Source organism: Anticarsia gemmatalis, chromosome 17, assembly GCF_050436995.1.
Source record: "Anticarsia gemmatalis isolate Benzon Research Colony breed Stoneville strain chromosome 17, ilAntGemm2 primary, whole genome shotgun sequence".
Lineage (NCBI taxonomy): Eukaryota > Metazoa > Arthropoda > Insecta > Lepidoptera > Erebidae > Anticarsia > Anticarsia gemmatalis.
This window is the reverse complement of record NC_134761.1, coordinates 3,512,883-3,534,666: the sequence shown is the minus strand read 5'-3', so window position 1 is coordinate 3,534,666 and position 21,784 is coordinate 3,512,883. Positions and strand designations below refer to the sequence as shown.

The 21,784-nt window shown below is 37.8% G+C and overlaps 4 protein-coding genes across 6 annotated transcripts in view; 1 reads left to right on the top strand and 3 right to left on the bottom strand.

Moving 5' to 3' along the window:
- The window catches only part of Rich (Guanine nucleotide exchange factor subunit Rich), a 32,653-nt gene extending 11,050 nt beyond the window's left edge, over positions 1-21,603 (top strand). For both annotated transcript variants that reach the window (XM_076125628.1, XM_076125627.1), the window contains exons 15-26: positions 11,541-11,784; positions 12,034-12,143; positions 12,358-12,585; positions 13,354-13,497; positions 14,374-14,488; positions 14,895-15,019; positions 15,220-15,395; positions 15,700-15,980; positions 16,250-16,370; positions 16,534-16,680; positions 17,107-17,295; positions 17,657-21,603. In XM_076125628.1, the coding sequence (XP_075981743.1) occupies positions 11,541-11,784; positions 12,034-12,143; positions 12,358-12,585; positions 13,354-13,497; positions 14,374-14,488; positions 14,895-15,019; positions 15,220-15,395; positions 15,700-15,980; positions 16,250-16,370; positions 16,534-16,680; positions 17,107-17,295; positions 17,657-17,978 (2,202 nt within the window). In that variant the 3' untranslated portion in view covers positions 17,979-21,603. The remainder of the gene's footprint in view (positions 1-11,540; positions 11,785-12,033; positions 12,144-12,357; positions 12,586-13,353; positions 13,498-14,373; positions 14,489-14,894; positions 15,020-15,219; positions 15,396-15,699; positions 15,981-16,249; positions 16,371-16,533; positions 16,681-17,106; positions 17,296-17,656) is intronic.
- Positions 993-3,160, bottom strand: LOC142980271 (uncharacterized). The gene is made up of 3 exons (XM_076125630.1): positions 3,010-3,160; positions 2,098-2,193; positions 993-1,854 (listed from the first exon to the last, which is right to left on the bottom strand). Exons 1-3 carry the CDS (start codon positions 3,025-3,027, stop codon positions 1,189-1,191), a joined length of 780 nt encoding a protein of 259 aa, XP_075981745.1. The 5' UTR covers positions 3,028-3,160; the 3' UTR covers positions 993-1,188.
- On the bottom strand, positions 5,282-6,614 carry LOC142980272 (larval cuticle protein A3A-like). 2 transcript variants are annotated; one of them, XM_076125633.1, is made up of 3 exons: positions 6,530-6,614; positions 6,124-6,198; positions 5,282-6,036 (listed from the first exon to the last, which is right to left on the bottom strand). In XM_076125633.1, the coding sequence occupies exons 1-3, from the start codon at positions 6,545-6,547 to the stop codon at positions 5,518-5,520; spliced, it is 612 nt and encodes a 203-aa protein (XP_075981748.1). In that variant the 5' UTR covers positions 6,548-6,614; the 3' UTR covers positions 5,282-5,517. The 2 variants fall into 2 exon arrangements, with proteins under 2 accessions (XP_075981748.1, XP_075981746.1); XM_076125631.1 differs by having other exon boundaries at positions 6,121-6,198; positions 6,530-6,608.
- On the bottom strand, positions 7,055-9,051 carry LOC142980270 (uncharacterized). Its single transcript, XM_076125629.1, has 4 exons — positions 8,892-9,051; positions 8,703-8,810; positions 8,531-8,627; positions 7,055-8,452 (listed from the first exon to the last, which is right to left on the bottom strand). Exons 1-4 carry the CDS (start codon positions 8,970-8,972, stop codon positions 7,245-7,247), a joined length of 1,494 nt encoding a protein of 497 aa, XP_075981744.1. The 5' UTR covers positions 8,973-9,051; the 3' UTR covers positions 7,055-7,244.
- Positions 21,604-21,784: the final 181 nt, after the last annotated feature.

Genomic DNA, 21,784 nt, shown 5'->3' with positions numbered 1-21,784 from the left:
AGAAAACAAAAGGTAGACGCAGTGCAAAGGATACTCGGTTGACTGGTCTATCAATCAAACGAACGAAGCGCAATAACCATCGCGACCTACATTTCTTTCCTACCTATCCTAAAAATTGTTTACTAAGCCGTAGAATAATTGTTCAAGTAGTTTGGTGGCACTATTAATAACTATAAATCTTTTTTTTGTCTTGTCCCTATCCTATGCTAAGTGGGGTCGGCACTACATGTTTACTCAAAAAAATACAGTCGAATTGAGAACCTCCTCCTTTCTTGAAGTCGTTTAAAATCATACTGTCAACGGAGTTGGCTGGTGTTTTTCATCCATCCTTCTTGGAGGTAAAATAAGCACTGATTCACATCTACTTTTGTAGGTTTATCATCGATTACATAAATACGGTTTAGTTACCGTAATTGATAATTAACCAATTAAACAGTTTATGCAACGAAAGCGCATACATTACAGTATAATTTGCGTGTCATTGAATGCTCGGCACGCATAGCTAAATGCGCCTATTTTACGCAGCACTACCCACATATGTAGTACACTGGATCAACCGTCATTTAGAATTAGTCATATCCATTGATTGCCGTTTAAAGACTCAATTTCTTTACCGAAGTATGTAACAAATGAAATGAGTTGCAACATTGTTTACACATTTATACAGAAGTCTTCAGTGAACAATAACAATAATTCGTGTAAAGGCAATAGAGTATTGAGGTGAACTCAAGGCCTTACTCCCCTCTCCCTATTCCTAGAGGAAACAATGCCAACAGTAGGATAGGAATAATGATTGTGGTTTACTATTGTAATGGATGGTTTAGTTGCTGTGGTATTAGATGCGTTATATCATTGTTTTTTAAAGAGGGATCTTGAACTAAAGTATTTTTTGAAAAAATCCCTTACTTTAATTTAAGGTTTAAAACGCTGGTTGTAACCCGTTTTATTTCGTGTCCGGAAGTCAAAGTTCATGGTTGACTAAAAAAACAAAATTCGTTTGTAAAATATTTATTTAATCAGGTACACTTCGTTGCTTATGGATATACCATTCGAACTTAACTTCTAAATCGACCTATGTGTATTTTTGCACATCATCATATGCAAGAACACACTAGCGCCGTGAGTAACTAAATAGGTTACCTATACACGGAGAAGTAAGTTATTTACATTTGAAAATTATTTAATAGTTTAATGATGTTTGGTTCTAATAGTGAGGGTCTTGCCGTCCAATGAAATGGGGCCGGCTGCCCAGCGACGAACGATATTACCTTTATGGCCGTACGAACTACCAGATAGATGTACCCATGGGTTCGGTGCACTTATAGGGAAATATGGTAGTAGATCCAATGCGGGAGCGATTGGGGCGATGACTGGCGGAGTGTCAATCACCGGAGTTATAACCGGCCGGTGTACGACATCCACTACAGGCGTGATTGGAGCTATGTTAACTGGAGCAATGGGACCAATCGGGCCGATGGGACCAATAGGACCGATTGGTCCAATGGGTCCGATAGGTCCAGTAGGGCCAATAGGTCCAATGGGACCAGCTATCGGTCCAGCATGTAAAAATGGGCTAGCGACTGCCTTCGTTAATATAGGAGTAATGGGCTTGGAAACGATAGGTGCCGCTACTGGTACAGAGAGTGAGTGAATGTTCGCGCCGGTTCGTTTAACGACTGCGTTAAAGCCTGATATTGGGTCAGCGTGGTACTCCACAACGCGGACATTGCCATCGGGCTCTACCAAGGAGTATGCTCCTCTCACTACGTCACCGTGACGGGTCTCCCATTGAGCTTTGTTGTCACCGGTCGATGGATCGTTTACAGCGTAGTTGAAGCCGTAGTTTGAGCTTGGCTGGAAACAAAGAAAAGTTAATAATATAGTGTCAAAAAGATCACATCTTTACGTAGAAAGAAATAAGACATGTGCCCTTTTCGAAATGAATATCCAAGCCTGACAATATAATGGCTTCAGTTAGCAATTAGTCAGCTGGCCATAACTACTAGACCTGTTACAGTTTAGTTGCTTAAGTGCCTACTTACTGATGATATAATTATTGACTAAATAAAAATTAAAGCGTATGGATGTGTTACTCACGATCTTTTCAATAGTGCTGATCGGGACATATGACAGTGTTGCGGCGGGAATTGCCGAACCGAAGGCAACCGCAACTGATGCCAACAGGCAAGTGACCTGAAAATACAACAAAAATATAATTATTTCATTAATACTGCTTCTAACCACCGGTTTTTGAGTACATTTAGCCGTAGTTTATCTATTCAATTGCGTTTTTTTATGAATTTTAACGTTATTGAAAAGATAAACTGCCGCTAAATGTACCTCGGAAACCGGGGGTTAGCGAACTATGAACACAGTCAACTGGTTTATATTATACCTAGTACTAATATACAATCGCCAAAGCAGGATTTTTATTAGATTTATGGATGAGTACACAAACGACGCTCAATTTTAGGTTACACCTAAGTTTCGTCCTGTTACGTGTGTTGTAACGTAGTATCGGTATATTTTGCATCACTTAAAAATTGAGTGAGTATTGAAAATTGATCTTACTAGGCAAAAAGTCTCTCTGGCAAAAAGGAGGGTAGACTTTGAATCTAGACCAGACTGGACCTCTTACAAGAGATACTAGTTGACTTTTTTTGGTCTTCTTCTTCTTATCGTATGGTTAGTGGTCAACCTAGTGTCAAAGTTGTTCAAGCCGCCCGAAGGCCTTTGACATGGCTTAACGACTGTTATCGTAGTAGATAACAACCGGGACCGACTTTTAACGTGCCCTCCGAAGCACGGAGACGCCCAGTTCAAATACCACTATGCGGTCACCCATCTATGGAATGACCGCGCCAAGGGTTGCTTAACCCACAGATCGTATACCGACCGGTGAGCGCAACTGGCTATGGGCGCCTCTTTTTTTGGTTATTTTCTGGTTCTTTTTTCCACCACAACATGCCTTTTTATAAAAAATATTTTAGGAAAACCCGGAAGAATTACCGTAATATACGTATTCATGATGCCACAAGGTATTCTAGTGAGCCAACGAAGTGCACTGTGTACTTTGTCATTTGCGCTATGCTTATTTATACTACACTAATTATACGACCCGGCTGCGCCCCGCTTTGTCCACACAAACCCGGTTCGATTCACCGCCTTTACACCTTTTTAAGTATTCATTTATACCTATAGTTATACATAACCCGTTGTTATGTAAACTGTTATTAGCGAATAATAGATTAATTAATAACACTTGATTGTGAGTGTGAGTGACTTTTATTGGGTGTTATCGCATCTATTTGGATATTTCGCGCCTAACTGATGTTAATGTATTACTTAGATGTTTATCAAAGATTTGTAGCCTCTGTGATCGGCGGTAGAGTATAGGATTCCTAATTATGTGCTCCCGGATTCTATACCCGGGTCCGATAAAGTGCTATTAGTGTTTTCTAATTTATATAAAAATATTTTAAATCGTAGTCCGGAGTTCAGTAACGTGCCCGAGATATATGGCAATAGACTCGCCTCCTGTTACATGAGACTGAAATTGTGAATTCCGAAACATAGTCAGGTGTCCCGTAACATAAACAAAAGTAGTAAAAAATTGTGGTACGGGTCTGAGTTTTTAAGTGATTAATCTGAGCAATGTACATCCATGTTTCAGATAGACTGAATAACATTTAACCAACCCGATAGGTCCAGGGGTACTTCAAGATAAATACATCTAATACTTAGCTAAAATAACGTATTCTAGCAACACTGTACTCTTCTTTAATTTTTTGTGTTTGGTCTTTTCAATGGTAAAGTTCTTCGAACCATTTCGAAAGGCTCTACACACGAGTTGATCTCCAAGAATGAAAACACTATGACGTTGTTTAGTTACCAGTTTCTTCCACCATAATTGATCGGATGGCAGTATTAAATTGTATTCTTCAGTAACTTTACTAGCTAACCCGTCAAACGTTGTTTTGCCATATAATTAAAAAAAAGAAAAGTGTCACTTAGGGGTTTGAAAAATTGATGTTGGCCGATTCTCTCTCTCTCTCTATCGCTCTCTCTCCCTCTCTCTCTCCCTCTCTCTCTCGCTCTCGCTCTCGCTCTCGCTCTCGCTCTCGCTCTCGCTCTCGCTCTCTCTCGCTCTCTCTCTCTCGCTCTCTCTCACTCTCTCAATATGATCACGTGATTTCTTTAGAATCGATCAAGCCGTTTCGGAGGAGTACGGTAACATTATGACATGGAAATTTTAAATACAGTTATGTTTAAACATTAAAATATTTATTGTTGCTTAACACGTGCCTGATTTCGTTGCATTTCTTCGAACATTTTGAAGAGGTTGTTCTGGATAGTAATTTTTGATTTGCGCAGTAAGTATCCTTATTATTTTTTCGCACAAGAACTGCTGTGTAAAACTGCAACCAAGGCAACTGGTAATGGAGTATTTAAAAGTAAATTCAACATAATGTTCACATATTATTCTTCTTCTTATTCAGATAGCCGTTTATTAAATTATATTAATCATATTTATTTAGGGCAACAAAGGAAATGAATCGTATATTGTTAAAATGTAATACTCGAAACTAAATTCGTAAACTTTATACCCTAAGTACTCATCTTTTTATTCAATTTTTTTTGTCATTTGTTCTGTAGATACAAAACGTAAAAGTCGTTTTTTTAGCAGAACAGAGAAAGATGACAATCAGTTAAAAAAGACAAACCCTTGAAAAAAGAGCCAAATCTAAAAATTTTGGAATATTCATCGTACCAAATAATTAGCATGGAACAAAGTAATTTTGTTCCGGTTATACCGATGTTTCACATGTGGGTTAATTTTCAAGCAGGTATTTGTGCATTCCGTGCTATAATGCTAACTAGAACTCAACCGGTAGCAGCACATAATGTATTAGTTACTGTAGTGTAGGTGATATATTTGTCTGTGTAACTGAAATTAATATCTACATCCTTGCTATTGTGTGTATCTTGCATGTTTCGATTGCGTAAACTAGTATTTGCGTGTAGAAAGATGGTAAAGGATCTAGAATTTTCACGAATATCAATTTATGTTGTAAGGTAATTTCCTCGTCTTCGAGTAGATATAGATATTGTCATATATCTTGTAATTACTGATAAATAATACCATAATGACTCATGTGGTAATGAGTTCCCAGATCTGACCAGAGGGCCGAGTTAATTTGTTATTCCTAAAAACTGTTTCAATTTATTTCTAATATTTTTTATTGTTGACACATGGTTTGGTAGAAAATAATACAAAAAATCGATCAAAATGCTTTTATTTATCTACAGGTTTCCTGTATTCACAAAGCATTCGTAGACTAGTCGTTTTAACCTGTAATAAATCAGGCTAAATTATATTTACAAGGGAAATAACCCGGACAGAAAGTACCCTAATACCTAGTATATGGCTTTATTTACATCGTGTATTTGACATGACACTTTGGTTTAAAATTGTTATTAAATTGATAGAGTTATACACTTTGTCAAGTTTCTATCTCAATGTTTCTTCCTGATGACTAACGTACTTCCAGCCAATGGTATAGGTCCGGATATCCACTTGTGTAGAGTGCCATGGCCGTCTACTTGCTTAGTCGAGATAGTCAGGAACGGTTTCTCGATTAAAGGAGCACCGGCAAGTGGAACCCAACCTCCGTATGAATGAGTGAAGGGATCCCAAGGCAGGCTCCACTGTCCGAGTGAAGTTAGCTTCGGTAGATTGGCTACAATCGGCGCAGCGCCGAATCCGTAGCTCACAGGACCTGCGATGGTAGTGAGAGGTGCTATCGTTTTTGATAGCAGCGGTAGCCCGTGTACCGCGGGGCCGATTTTCTTGACTACAGCGTTGAAACCGCTGTGGTCATCGGCGTGGTAGTCTACGACTCGTAGCGTGCCGTCAGGCTCTACGAGCGAGTAGGAGCCTTTAACGACGTCGCCGTTCCTCGTCTCCCATTGCGCTTTGCTGTCTCTCGTGTGGGGATCACTGACTGCGTAGTTGAACGCATATCTTGGGTGATCCTGCAAATAAAAGGCACAGGTGTAATTAGTATAATACAATAACAATGATGAATTATGTTCAAGGTTTTACAATTATATACTTACAACGTTTTCGATTACTGGTACTATTCTCACGGGATTTGCTGAAGCAATGCTTACGGCTGCCGCCAATACGCACGCTATCTGAAATGTCAGATACTACAGTTTAGTTTAAGAACTTATTTAATTTTACTTTTGAAATTATATTGTTTTTTTTATATATTTTTAGTTGTAGGAAAATTAAATTATGTTTCCATATTCTGGATTACTTCGCTATGTTGACGGGTAGTAATTTGGATGACGTAGACTTTATAAATTGTTAAAAAATATAGGTTTTGTAGTAATTACGCCTGTCCAGTGCAATCACAATCTTTCAACTTTTTCTAAGTTTCTCTATTAAGCTTTATAAAAAAGATATATTTTTTTCAACTTAAAACAATTATAAGTACTATCAATTTCTGTCAACAAATATTACCATTAGATACTGATTCATTTTGCTAGTGGACTTATTGGTATACAATGTAGAATGTAAGCTATCCGTCAATACAATCCTTTTATAAGTAAGCCTCGGTGTATAGTGTGGTGGTGTCCAACAGGTGGGACCCGTTCTTACTACCAGTTCCTTATTCACATGTAACATTAATTATAGGGGACAAAAACTATCATTATTTGTTTATCACACGTTACATTTGTAGGCTTTTGTGATATTGGATTTGGTGCTTATATTCTTAGTCTGTGTCTAAGGTATAAATTTATTAACGTTGGATTAAAGGCTGCACGATATTGGTGTCTAATCTCATGTCGATATTAAGATTCTCAAAGATAAAATATAAAAAAAATATCCTCAAATATTCAGGTCTATATTGTCTTTCTTTCGTCCTGTATTAGTTAGTGTCCAGATTAGTTCTTACGGAGATTTGCTTTCTCATACTTTCCAACTGCTTTTACATGATTTTATATGGATTATTTTTTCGGTCAAGGTCAAATGAAACAACACAACTAACTACCACACGGTGGTATATGCTTTATTAGTGCTAGTCTGACTTACTCTACATAAATATTAAATAAATAATATTTCTTTGACTCTTCTCATCTTTAAATTAAAGGGGTAGGTACTTACTAAGATAACTTTAAATACTATAGTAATGGGCAGCGGCAATTACTTGAATGTTATTCTTCACAGCTTTTTGTTAGTGTTTGTCAAGGTACGGGAGATTTAATCCTATTGAGTTTGATAGTAGACCGTGGCCGATATCACCCAAGTATCCTCCTCCTAAGATAGGTCCTTTGTTGTAACCATCGCCAATGCCGTAGCCAGGTCCGACGATAGGGCCTTTATTATAACCGTCACCAATTCCGTATCCAGGTCCGACGATAGGTCCTTTGTTGTAGCCATCCCCAATACCCAATCCAGGCCCGACGATAGGTCCCTTGTTGTAACCATCTCCGATTCCTAATCCAGGTCCGACGATAGGTCCCTTGTTGTAACCATCTCCGATTCCATACCCAGCTCCAATGATCCCTCCTTTATTGTAACCGTCCCCGATGCCGTAGCCAGGCCCGACGATAGGTCCCTTGTTGTAGCCGTCTCCGATACCATACCCGGGGCCAATGACAGGTGCTTTAACGTAACCGCCGCCAACACCGCCGCCGTATCCAAGACCAAGGCCGAGTCCTAAAGGTCCCTTCAACAAATTAGCCGGTCCTATAGGTAACTGTCCCGAATATCCTGACAGTATTGGTCCAGATTTAAGAATAGGTGCAGGAAGAGCGGCCGGATATATCGGTCCCGATTTATACAAAGGTCCTGGGAGTCCAGCTGCTAAAAGTCCAGATCCTGCAAGACCCGTTCCAGCGAGTCCTATTCCACCGTAGGATTTGCCAACTCCGCCAATAGGGCCGTAACCGATAGGTCCAATTGGTCCCTTAATTGCTGGCGCAAGAGTTGGGCCGAGCAGGCCAAGTCCTAATGGACCCTTGATGACTGGTGCATAGGTTGGACCAATTGGAGCAAGGGGAGCAATTGGAGTCTTGATTATGGGCGCAATAGTTGGTCCGATAGGTACAATCGGAGTCTTGATTACAGGAGCGATTGGTGCAACAGGAATAGATGCCTTCACAACATTAGCTGTTGATATCGGTCCTGCGACGATCGGTCCCGATATAAGAGGAGCGCTTGCTAAATGTCCGAGTTGTGCAACTGGTCCCACGGATATCGGGGAAATAGCTGACGCATGTCCCAGCACTGGTATAGGCGCCTTGTAGATAGATGCAGGTATCGTCACTGGGTGAAGACTTGGACCGAACCTCTTCACTACTGCATTAAATCCTGATTTGTCATCTGCCCAATACTCTACTACTCTCAAATTACCGTCCGGTTCTACCAACGAGTAAGCCCCTGCAAATAATAAAAAAGAAAAAAGATTATAGATTTTTACGTATTAAATTTAATCAAAATAGTTTTCACAATGATTACCTTTAACTACGTCTCCGTCCCGTTTCTCCCATTGCGCCTTGTTATCTCCGGTGTGTGGGTCTTTCACAGCGTATTCAAAGGCGTATCTGGGATATGACTATAATAAAATACACTTTATTAATAACCGATCTTAACAACAAACTGTAACTTTACACTGTTATCAATAACTCACATAATAATCAACAGAAGCGTGTCCAGGTGCATACACAAGACCTCCTCCCAAACCTAATCCTAATCCATCAGCGTTGACGGACACCGCTAACGCGAGGAGGCATGTAATCTGCAACATTCAAAACAAACACTTCACACATATTTCTCTTGTAACGTCACAATATCGAAATACTAAACTTTTTACACTGACCGCAAACATTTTCATGTTGCCGGAGACGTACTGACGAGATGTCAAAAACGCACTGCTTAGTACTAAGCACTTTAGAGGCATTTATAGGCGATTGGGTTAGACCTTCATGTCCTGCGGCGCAGCGGATGTGGAATGTTCGGCGCGTGCTCGACCGAGTTAGCTTTAACAACAATCACCAGGAGTTGCATCAGGCTTCCTCATTTTCGTAGAACAGCCTTCAGTTTGTGAAAATGTGCGTTAATATGTAACGAGGGCTCGACGCGCAGGACGTTCAGCGTGCGTGGTTGTTGGTATTTTTAGTTAGGTTCACATCGGAAACGTCGTTGATTTATAATGTTTATCATCCGTAAAATATATTTAAAAAAAATCTTTTATAATGAGCGGTAATAATCACATAGGTTCTTTGAACCGTGTCTGTATTGACGCAATATAATTAGTGCATTAATAATCTGTCGTGTTGGTCTAGTTGCGCATGCGCCGGAGCCGCGCACGGTGTCTGGTGGCAGTAAACGAGTTGTAGAATTGCACGCTCCACTGACGGATGTCGGTCAGCGCTCATTATCAAATATTTATTGTATAACGTTACGCGTTAGTTTTTTGCACTGTATTGTTGCTTAAGGGGGGTCTTGAACTTGATGCGAATGATCGTTGCCAAGGTAACGATGTTATACGATTGTATAATATACTTCAACAAGAATGCAATCAAATAGATACCTAACCGATATAGATTTACTTGAACTGAATCAAGTTTGTCGTGCACTAGATTAATCTGCATTAGATAAATAGAATATTCACCTCAATTTGAGATATCACTGCCATGAGTCATAGTTTATTATGAACTGAAACGACATTCTCTAGCAACTTAGCTGCAGATAAAATCTTATATCTGCACAAATATCTGACAGGAAATTATTAAGTTTCCAACACTAAAAGTTTGTACTCCTAAGTAATTACAACACAAATGGTTTACTTATTGCCGTAAGAAATATTTTAGTGCAAGATTGTTTAATTAGTATTCTGTATTTCTACTTGCGTTGTTAATCTGGGTGGACTACTATCAGTCAGTGCAACCTTGAACAAAACAACTGTTTGATAGTGTTATAACTTAGACCGTGTCCAGGAGGTGCGAATTCGCCGCGAATCAATCACTCGGGCCATTTCAAACGTGCGAACTAAGTCATGTCATTTTATCGGAGTTTCTCGCTCGCACTTACACATTGTCACATTCCTATGACTCCTTTGATTATAACGTGGCTCGCACGTTTGTAACAGCCTGAATAAAGATAGGTGTAGACAGTTAGATACTGAATACATCGCGTCCACAAGCTTAGCTCAAGTTCAAAACACGTGCGAAGCTCACGCTCCTTGTGGACAGAACGTTCGCCCGTAATATTAGGTCGGGAAAGTCTTTCCACATTATAGTATGTATGAACTTGTAATAAAATTTCATTGGCTTCAAGAATCACAAATGAGTACACGGTTCATTAGGTTTCTTTCAGTGAGCTCGTGAGGTACACAAATATCAATTTTTTTTGTGTAGAGAAAAGATATTATTACAAGTTCATACATACTATAATGCGAAAAGACTTTTTCCCCGACCTAATACATGCGTAAGTATCGCGGCGAATTCGCCTCTTCTGGACAAGGTCTTAATAGCAATACTTTTGAATAGAGAGATCTTTTCCTTTCCGATGTGTAAATATTCATGATAGTTATTATACTAGTTAGTTTGTTATCGAAGCGCCGGAAGTGTTGTCGACAGACTGCTGTTAGTATCGGCATTCCTGTGTTAAACTAATTTAGTTTAATTATGATCGTGATAACCGGTAATATCCTTCAATCATTATGTCATGATTGCAGTTTGATAGGCACACTGTATAATGTATTAGAATTTAAAAGTATAATGGTATCCACAGTAGTTAATGTATGATTGGGTTGTGTGGGTTCGATTTCTACTAGAAAATAATCTGTCTTCTAAAATAAGAATGCTTCAACAAAAAAGTGCTTCTGGTCTAGATGTATATTATTAGAAGCAATGTTTATTATTTTGAAAGAACGTGAAAAAAACAATCTTGTTCTAGTGTGCCTGGGTGGTTTCGAATCCCAAACGAGTTAAATTTCGTAAACTAGAAAAGTCTTCGTTCAGTAATAACGTTAGACACGCACGTCGCATAGTTTACAATGTAATGACAGATGATTATCGTTACGGAATAATCCTCATTCAGGTGTCGATGTCCCAATAATTACAGCTACTGGCCTAAAGTCAAGTTTGCAAGTACTAACGTTAAGCGAATACTAGATCGGGAACACCGAATTTGTTTAACTGTCAGAGCCTATGTAACAGCCATAAACTGCAATAAAGAAATAAATGCGTTCCTATGCACGATTAATAGTTTTAAAATACAACAGCTATGCTTCCTAATTTCGCTCGCGTTTATTGTTTTATTTTTTTTGTTAGCCTATATCAATGTCCCACTGCTGAGCAAAAGCCTCTCCCTTAAATTTTCAGTTCCCTCGGTATTTTTATGTATAGGTACCTAGATGATTTTTTTAAATCCATTCACGAAATCGACAGCAGGATAAACACATACTTAAACGAAAGTCCCTTCTTCCATACCACTCTATTAAAGAGATAATCTTTGTTCACAGGCATACAGCTGCCTACCCGCTACCGTCTTAGCATCTTGCGTGGAGAGCGTCTGGTCTTGCGGCAGCGTGTCCGGCTCCCAAACACAACTGTCCCGGGCCCTATGGCTCTGGTGCGGGGCGCTCGGTGCGAGGGTGTGGCTGCCTTTGTTACCACGAGACGCGACGAGACACCCTGACTCCGGACGACACACCTTCATGGCTAAGAGGATTATGTTGCCGTTTCATCTTAATATTTATCCGTTGAGTAAGTTGATGCTGTAATTTCTATTGTAGAAGAAGGTAACACGTCTTATTTTTCTGTTTTATTAGGAAATTCTAGTCATGTGAGACTGACTTTTTTCTTCCCGCAAAAAGTGAGATTAGTCTATAAATTCATATTTTCTGTAAAAGCGTTAGAATATAAGTCCAGAAACCTTATTCTATAAAACGGCTGTAAGTCCGTCTAGAAGTAAGATGTGTGCTGTTATTTTTAATGTTTTATGTTTGTCCGCAGCAATTCTATTCGACGACGCGATCCTACTAGGAGCCGAGAACGACACCACGCTCTACGCTTCAGACTCCAATTCTGTATTCTCGCTACCTTTCTGTGTTGTCAATAGAACTGTAAGTATAGTCTTAGTACTATTGCATTTATTATTTCAAGCTACAATAAGTAAAAAATATCGCTCGTAACACCTTATGTTTTGATTACCATTATAGGTACAGCTTAATTGATGCTTAAAACACTAATAATAAAACCACATAAGCTGACCTTTAAAAGAAATACATCTCAAAACAATCCATCCCAAGCATATTATCAATCAATTTTTCTTCGCAGAGTCAAGTATACCTCCACCAAATCCTACGTCAGCTGTTACGACGTAACTTGGGCTACCACGCGTGGGAGATCGCTCGCTCCTGCTCTCAGCTGGCCTACTTCCCCCACTCCTTAGAACTGCTCCTCCACGAGGTGTTGGAGGAAGAGGCGACCAGTAAAGAACCGATACCAGACGCGCAGCTACCTTCTATCATCGAGTTTGTACATGAGTTCCCCGTTTATTTGCAGGTGAGTTTATGAACTCCATTTTTACTTCGCATCTCCTGTCTATGATGTTGTATTCATTTCCAATTGATGTATTTTAACCTCTCACGCACCATCTTATGCTGATATAGACTAAGACTGTACGTACTTAGGCGTCAGAGCTAGAAAAGTACTAAACTCTCTTATAATATTTTATATGGTTCTAAATACATGCATATGTACATAAACAGATTTACACCCAAACGCAGAATAAATAAGTACCTACTCATGCTTTTTTAGCGAAATGTTTACCGGGTTCCAGTCTATTCATTGTGAGAGTATAATTTCTGGATATAAAGGGGACACAGATATAGGTATTGAATACGATACTCATAAAATCATTTGTTGAATAAAATTAATGTTGTTGTTGATTTGAAACACTCTAGTTATTCTTTGTGTAAAAACTTGATGAATGATTGATATCGTTATCGGGCGTGGGTTTTCCGGGGCAGGGCTATAATTTAACATAAATATTTGATTCATGCAGCTGCTACAAAAACTCGCATAGACAATTCACGATTGTTGCCAAATCGGCATACTATGTGTTTTGTGAACTACTTCGGGTCAAAACTAGCTTCGGAAAATCAAGTTTCAAATCAATATCTGTTAATGCTCCGGAAACTTAAATAAATTGCTATATTAAGATTAGAGAAATACTGCATCGATGCAGAGGTCTAAAATAATGAATTTCACAGACTTTCTTTTAGAGATACCTTATTTTTTGTTAAAGGCTAATCATATTTTCTCTTTCAGACAGTGGTCCAATGCGCAAGAAAGACAGAGATAGCGCTATGGGCGTACCTATTCTCAGCAGCTGGAAAACCAAAGGAATTGTTTCAAGAATGCCTACAACGCAAAATGTTGGATACTGCCGCTTCATACCTTATTATATTACAGGTAACTTAATAACATAAGCGAAGGACTAACGGACTGTGTACAGCCACGAGCAAAAATATGTATTCACTGTCACATTTTCAATCGTACATTTTTGTATAAAAACATCAATTAAATTATTGCTTTCAGTTAACAATAAATACATAGTGATTATAAAATTATGTTGAAGTTAGTAAATAGCAGAAGTTTTAAATAGATTTTCATTGATTAAAATGCTGTTGAAAATGTGTCAACGTATACATATTTGTGCCTTTGACTGGACGTGATAAGGAATAATGTTTCAAATAATTGTGTTTTCTTCTTGCAGCTATTAAAGGTATTATATTACTGTACGCTTCTTAACACTATCTAGGCGGAGACTAAAGTAGAAAGGATCAAAATTGTATTTAGTTAATGTAGTACACTAATTCTTGATACTTTTAACTAACCATAGTATGACGTAGTTATTAGATGGTACTTTTCTCTGATAGTTTAGTAAGCGTTCTGTACGTACCACTTGAATTCACAGAATGCCTGGAGCTTAAAGTCAGAGATGAAAATATCGAATTATCTAATACTTTTCAAGCAGAACTAAACTTAAGTTCATAGCCCCCTTTTCAAAGAAAAAAAAATCCAGTCCCTCTCTCACATAAAACATTTATTTATATTTTTTTACTTATCATTTTAAGTTTGGACTACTGCCCCAACCGAAAGCCGCAGCGTCCCCTAGGGGTTGGTATCGCCCTTTTTGGGAATCTATGCTTTAGCTGCTTACAATTAAAATTAATTTTCAAAAGATATTATCTGATACTTCGATATTTTCGTCTTTGCACCTCACAGACCACTCGTTGATTATATAAAGTATATAAGTAGTAATGTGTATGTATGTTGTACCGATAGAACTTGGAAAGTTCGACGGTTAGCCGACAATTGGCGACGCAACTCCTCGACACAGCGTTACAACAAGAGCGGTGGGATCTCGCTAGGGATCTTGTCAGATTCCTTAGAGCTATAGGTAATTATAACATTCACTTCTAACTGTTAATATAATAGTCAACTATAAGTACCGGATTCTCTATGTAGGTATTAGTGTGTCGCATCCGATGAATAAAGTGACAGATGTTTTTTGAAGAGATCTTTTTTAATCCGCGCATTAAACTATCTCATGCCCGATGTGGTAAAATCAACTTATTGCTAGTATTCTTACAAAATGAGGTATATAGTCCTAGTTTCTTATTAATAATAGTCCCGTAAGCTCCGATTTGTAAACTAATGTTTTGTCACATTCAATCAATTTTGAAATTGTATATCTATGAGTCAAACAAACATTGCATAATGAATCCAAGCTTACATAACGGTTATTAGTAAGACAGATAAAGTATTAAGCGTATAGTCCTTAAATATGTTTCCTTTTTGTACAGATCCCAACGACGTCGATTCACCACGGAACTCGGTGAACGTGCAAGCGAAATACGGACAAGTGGTGCAGTCGCAGACTGTCAGTCCGAACGCCGAGGACTTGTCCGTCATACTCGGGAACATGCAGGTAAGGACTGAGCACTTAACTAACGGTCTATTATATTATCAAGTGTGTGAAGTAACCTGTACTGACAATTACTAATTCATACCTATAGCATCAAAGAAGCACTAAACCCTATTCTTTTTTCATCGTTTTTTGTCTTGGAAGTGATATAAAGCGTATATTTTTTGTGATCAGTACATTTTTAAAACCACAATGTTTATCAGCTGGCAGGAGGTCGCGGGCGCAGTTTCAGCACGACGGTATCTCCCCGCGAGCCGTCCCCGCCCGCTCACGCGCACGCTCCCGCGCCCGCTCCCGCCGCGCCGCCGCCACATGCGCCGCCCTCGCGGGCCACTGCTGCTGTTAAACGGAAGAAGTCTGTACCTGCTCGAGCTGATAGGTAAATTACATATCGATGGGGATGACATGCCATCGTTAAGCTTACTATATAGGATAGAAAATAAAAATACTTGTAGTAAATCGTAGATATGTCTTGTACACCTCAGTCAGTTTGGAAAAAAGTCATCTTAAATCCCGTAGAAGATTCTCGTTTTAGGTGTAGTTAGCTACAATTGAGAAGATTTTTAGTAACAAGAGACACTTTATTTCGGATTTTTTCACTCAACAAGACTTCCAATTTATTTACCATTAAATTGTTCTATATTATAAAAAAAAATATCTTAACTTTCATTCATTTTCTACAGAGATTCATATAGCGGAACAGCCGAAGAATTCTTCATCGACATGATGATACAAAGACACGCGCGCCTGCTTCTATCGACCGCGCGCTTATACGCACTGGGCAAGATGGCGGCCGCATTAGACGTGCACCTCGTCGCGTGGCTCGCGGGTGAACGGGAACGAGCCGCGAGGGTGGACAGTGCAGTACTCTGTGTTAAGAGACTGCATGAGGACTTCGCGTGGCCCTACCCTGTGATCAATGATGCTGAACAATATCTACAGAGGAAAGGCAGTACTGTTACTAGTAAGTTTTAAAGACGTTGGTGAAAGGAAGACGGTGATAAGGCGGTTGTTGCAGCAAATAGTATCTGTCTTTGTCTTTATCAGCTAGTTTAAAGAAGGGAATCGTCTTTTATATACCTGTGTCAGCACAGCTATTGCACGATCTCGCTATTAAAAACAGATGGCTAGCGAGCAGTAAAGAAACCCCGATCTCCCACCTCTATAAAAATTCTTATAGTCGTAATCCTTACTGACGGTTTTATATATTTTTAATCTATATTTGTATTGCAGGTTCATACACGCCGTCAGCGGAATCAGACAGTTTATGCGGTGATAGTGGCTACATGAGCTTACCGCTACGAGCCGCGTTACCGCTAATGTCTGGCGTGCCCGTTTCGCCTGGTCCCGTCAGGTAAGCACACTATAATAATAATTAATATCTTGAACATACTCTTAAACCTAATTAAGGTAATTCGATGAAGAATGATGTATAAAAACAGCAAACCCATGATGATTATTCATCGCGGACATTTATTTAATTTCGTCCCGCTACTTATTGTCATTGTGTTTTTTAGTTCTGCGGGTGAGGGCAGCGTGGCAGAAGGCGGTGGTGTAGCGTGGGGCAGCGAGGCGGGGGAGGAACGGAGGTACGCGGCACTCATGGAACGGTTGCACCATCATCAAGCAGAGCGGGGGTCGCACACTTCACATGTGCAGCTTAGGTGAGCGACCTTTTGTACTATATAAATTGTAGTTGTAAAAGTATCGTTTATATCAGCGCGAAAAAATGCTTCAAGGTTTTTTCTTTCAACTATACCGTACTATAAAAAGCTTTTTAATTAAGTATTCTTGAGCAGTGACTATGCCTATGGGCCTAAAAGAAACAATTGAAAATTAAGTAAACGAATGGAGATATCAAATAAAACTACACACATACATAAAAGCGCGCCTTTTCCTAGGGGGTAGACGAAGAGCAAAGAACGGGCGTTCTTTGCTCTTCTTGCTTAAAAACTTTATTTGCTTTATTTACATTATACGTTTTACCATACAGCATAAAAAAAACTAGTGTATATGATTAATTTATTGAGTCCATTTAAAGCGTTTCAATGTCTTCCTTAATAAACAATAAATGCTACATTTCCCTTCAGATACTACCTGCAACTAATGACGGAAGCGAGTTGTGTGGAGTGGGCGCTAGTGGTAGCCGTGGTGCTGCGAGACGCGCTCGCGGTACTGCGGACCACTAACGCGGCGCGAGGGAACGACGTCAGTCTGGACGCCGTGCGCAGACTGCGCCGCGCGCTGCAGGATATATGCGCGTGGACTGATGCCGAGTGGTACGTAGAACAAGTAACATTCTGCCCTTAATGTCTTGGAAAACATTACAAAACACCTTGAAGTTCGTTATCTGAAGTTAAAGTTGTCGTAAGTTATCGTGGTTTGAAGTTAGTTTGGTATACAACCAGGGCATGCATTATACGGCGGTGATAGATATATATCATATAAGTCGTTACTCCTAGCTCTGATAGCACCATAAAGTTCCAAAGTTGTTGTGTATGTGCAGTGTGATATGTGTTTATGAAACCTTAGCATATATTAACGATTCGCTTTTACTTATTTTTCGGTCTAATTCTATCATAGAGGTCCTTATACATTTTAAGCAAAAAAGCTATATAAAATCTTTTTTTACTTTTTCAGTCTTGGCTACAAACCTTTCATGATGGCAATCAGCAACCAGATCCCATTCCTAACATCGATCATCAACTCAAGAGAACGTCGGATATCAATGTCGAAAACACGAGTGAGAACACCAAGTACCAGTTCATTAGGACAAGAGACTAAACCAAAGCCACAAACACAAGAGGCGAAGCTCCCGCCGCCGCAGAAAGCAGAAGTATCTAAACAAGGAAGGAAGGAATCCGGCGGTGTGACCGAGCCCTTACCAAACGTGGTAGTCCCCCCTCCCCGGCCGCCGCCCCCACCCCGCGATGACGTCACCACAGGTTGTGCCATAATGTAAAATATTTCAACTTTCGAATTCGGTTCAACTTGCGTTTGATATTCTCTAGGGTTGGTAGACGTCGATTAGACTATGGTTAAAAAGTTTTAGCTAGTTATAACTTTAACTCTCTTGTAAAATAAAGTTTTTCACTATCGTCTCGACATGTTTCCTAATCAATTCTATCTTGTTTTAATTGTAAATACATTAGGTAAAATTAAACGAATCTTTATTGTAAGTGACTTTTTCAAACTTATGAAAATATGAATTAAAATATTATGATCATTTTGGTGCTGACTACTAATGTATACAAATTATCTCAATATTTCATTTATACAAATGTTTCATTATTTACTTCTCTATCTCTAGTCTTTAAACTAACTAACTAACTTATTTTCTTAAACAGTTTAACTGAGTTTTAGGTCTAGAGTTTTAAGAGATTATTAGAGGGTATTATTGCATGAGTAAATTATATTAATTATTCCCTTTAAACTATTTATATCAGCTACTTTATTTAAGTAAAAAATACAAATATCCTCACGAATCCTACCTTCTTACTCTAAACCTAATCTCAACAGATTATTTTTCCATATTTATTATGTATTTGAATTTATCAATAAAATGTAATTATTTATAAATATATTAGTAATTTAGTAGTTAATATAGAACTATCTCATATGAATTTATTTGTGAGTTAAATTGATACTGCGTTCGTAGATGATGTCTATGAACTTGTCTTCCTGGCGATATTAGTGTGAATTTATTATTTAGTATTACATCGTTTTATGTATAAGTAGTTATTAAAGGGGTGGTTTCTACTGCACTGAAGGCTAAGTTAAAGTACCTCCCAACGTTTGCTTTTCTTGAATTCATATTTCGCTCGCCCCATACATCTCAAAGAATTCAAATGATATAAAAAATTTGCTACAAGTGGTTGACGATTCGTCTCGAAGTTGCGGCACAGGCCAGATCTCAGTGCAGTAAGAATCAATCTTAATTTCCTAGAAAATATTTAGCTAATATTAGGTCATAATCCAAATGCGAGAATACTCATATAAAAACTGCATTAAATTTCGTGATTTTGTTAAAAATTCCGTTCAATAAGTTGAGACAGACTTTGCATAAATTTATCGAAATTATTACAGACATTTTCTTATTCAAAAATTATCGGTGTATTTTTTGTGAATATTCTCGCATAAGATATGGTAATAAAAATAATAAAATGGCAACTCTAGGACGGTCCACTGCCATAAACAGCGGATTTATTTATAAAGTTATAGAAGAGTTTCAACATACTTAGTTGTTAAATTAAAACAGTAACTATCAATTTCCTACTAACTATATTAAGAAATAACTAAATTAAATCTGATTCAAATTAGCATTTAAAATTTTCTTATATTACAGATTTTAGGTTTCCTTTTGACTCTATTGTTTATAAATTATGCTGACTTTGAGTGTTCAGGAATCATTTCTAAAGATATTTAAAGAACAAGTACTTATCCTTCTTGTCACGTTATGGCTCACTGACTGACACAGACACATAATCCAGTATTTTGAGGTTGTAGACCTCTGTACCTACCGTAGAAGGCACGTAAAACCATCAGTCCTGGGCCTGACCTCTAGAGAGAGGTGATGGTTTGGTCTGATCGTGACGGTTATTTGTCTTGCCGGCTATGCGAGTGAAAGATATGGTTTCAATTAAACTGGCCACCTTGAACAAATAGCGGCATGATAATCCAATATTCACGTATACGATATGTACGTACACAGTCGTGCACGCATATATTATTCTACATTTCAAAATCTTTAATCCTTAGTTTCTACTTCTTCTTATTTCTAAGTTTCTAAGTTTCTACTGCAACTTCATCAAACGTCTTGGCACTCAAAGCTTCAGCAACAACTCAGATTAAACATTCATACTAACAGTACAACTAGAATAGTTTTAACAATTAATATAGTTGAATAATCACATTCAAAGCGTCCGCTGCAGCAATAACTTCTTCATTTAGTATTCTAGTGTAGTTTGCTCATTGATTAATGCAATTTATTTATTTTTGTGTTGCTCAACAGGCAATCTCATTTTATTTATTAACACTTATATTTACGTTATACTGGGTACATTACTTAAAGGGTAATTTTAACCGTCATCTTATGTACTAAGACTAACTTTATTTAGTTTATTATAGACTATTTTAAAGTAACGTCTCAACAGCGAAGTTGAATACTCTAAAAAATATTCTGTCAATGATACCCGGGTAATATCGAAGCTAGTATGTTCTACATAGTGTTTACTGTAGCTGCAGTTAGAATACGAACTTTCTGCTCAATTAAGGTAAAATAGTTATTTGTAATGCGTAGAGGTATGTTATTAATTCTTTATATTAACTAGTCTTGATATTCTGCAATGTTTTCAACACCTCCGACGTAGAATCAGTACGGATTTATTCATTTGTTAGTCACAGCACCGTTCACATGTTACAACCTCGCGCTACTCACAGTAGATGCCAGCTTTAATTCGTTTCCCGCCATCTCGGTGCCAATTTTTTTTTTTCATAATAGTATTCTGCAAATCATTATGTAATTAAATTATTTTCATATTATGTATTATTAATATTTAAATGCCGATTAGTACAAAATATTTGATTTTGTTGTGACCATAATAAAATTTTACAAATTTTATTTTATAAGTATAACATCTTCATAGTCATCTTTGTGGTGTTTAAGTTTTGTTTTTCTTCTAATGATATTAATTAGTAAGATAATTATTTTTTCTTGTTGGAAACGCTATGAGTATGAGCTGTTTACGACTGAGAAAGGTAAAAAAGACCTCAAACGAAAATGACCGAAAACTTTGTAGTCCGTAAAGTAATAGTAGTCGTAATATGGTTCAGCTCACAAAATTTAATTGAATAGAAAATTGATAATTAAAAGTTAACGTTAAGTTCTGAACGTGACTTAACACGAAATTAAACAATATCATTCCAAATGAACGTGAGTTATAATAGCAATAATATTCAGCATTCCTTATTGTAAGTTTAGTTGTATAATTAGGTCAATTATTAAATGAGTGTAAGTGAGTTTTACTGGTGAATTATTTTTCCAAGTCATCTCTTATTCATACCGGTGCTAACATAGTCTATAGAGCCAAATATTTTGTTTGGTAACATTACTTACGTCAATGTATTAGCTAGGTTTGAACTTAACAAATAAATATTTTAATCCATCTTTGTAACTTTTGGTTACTATTTTAAACCGCACGCACAATATGCGTACGCGCGCTTTTATTGTTAAATAGACGTTCAAAAGTCAAGATGCTAATGTTGGCTTTTGGTATTACCCATTTGGATCAAAATTGCGTTTGTTATGTTCAAACTTCAGGTCATGTTAATTCCTATTCGTTATGATGCCATTTTACGCTGTTACGATATTTATTAAACGCAGTGATAAAAGTTATTCGAAGCAATATTTTATAGAAAAATGTCTTTTCTAAAAATGAAATAACTCTACAATAGAATTCGCATTATAGCGAATGGGATAGAACCTAACTTTTATTTAATTTGAATGTTTGTCGTTGTAATTTTTATAACAAAATTTGTAATTACTTATTGTCAATTTGGTGTTTAAAAAATATAAAAGTAAATAATACGTGGTATGGTTTTATTTTAAACTTGTTTCAAGCATTCGATAGCTATTTTTTTTATTTTTTTTTTATTTAGCCTGTTGTTCTATGTCCCACTGCTGAGCAAAGGCCTCTCCCCTGAGTTTCCAGTCCCCTCGGTCGATTGTTGCGTCTGGCTATCTATCCAGGAACGCATCCAGGTCATCCC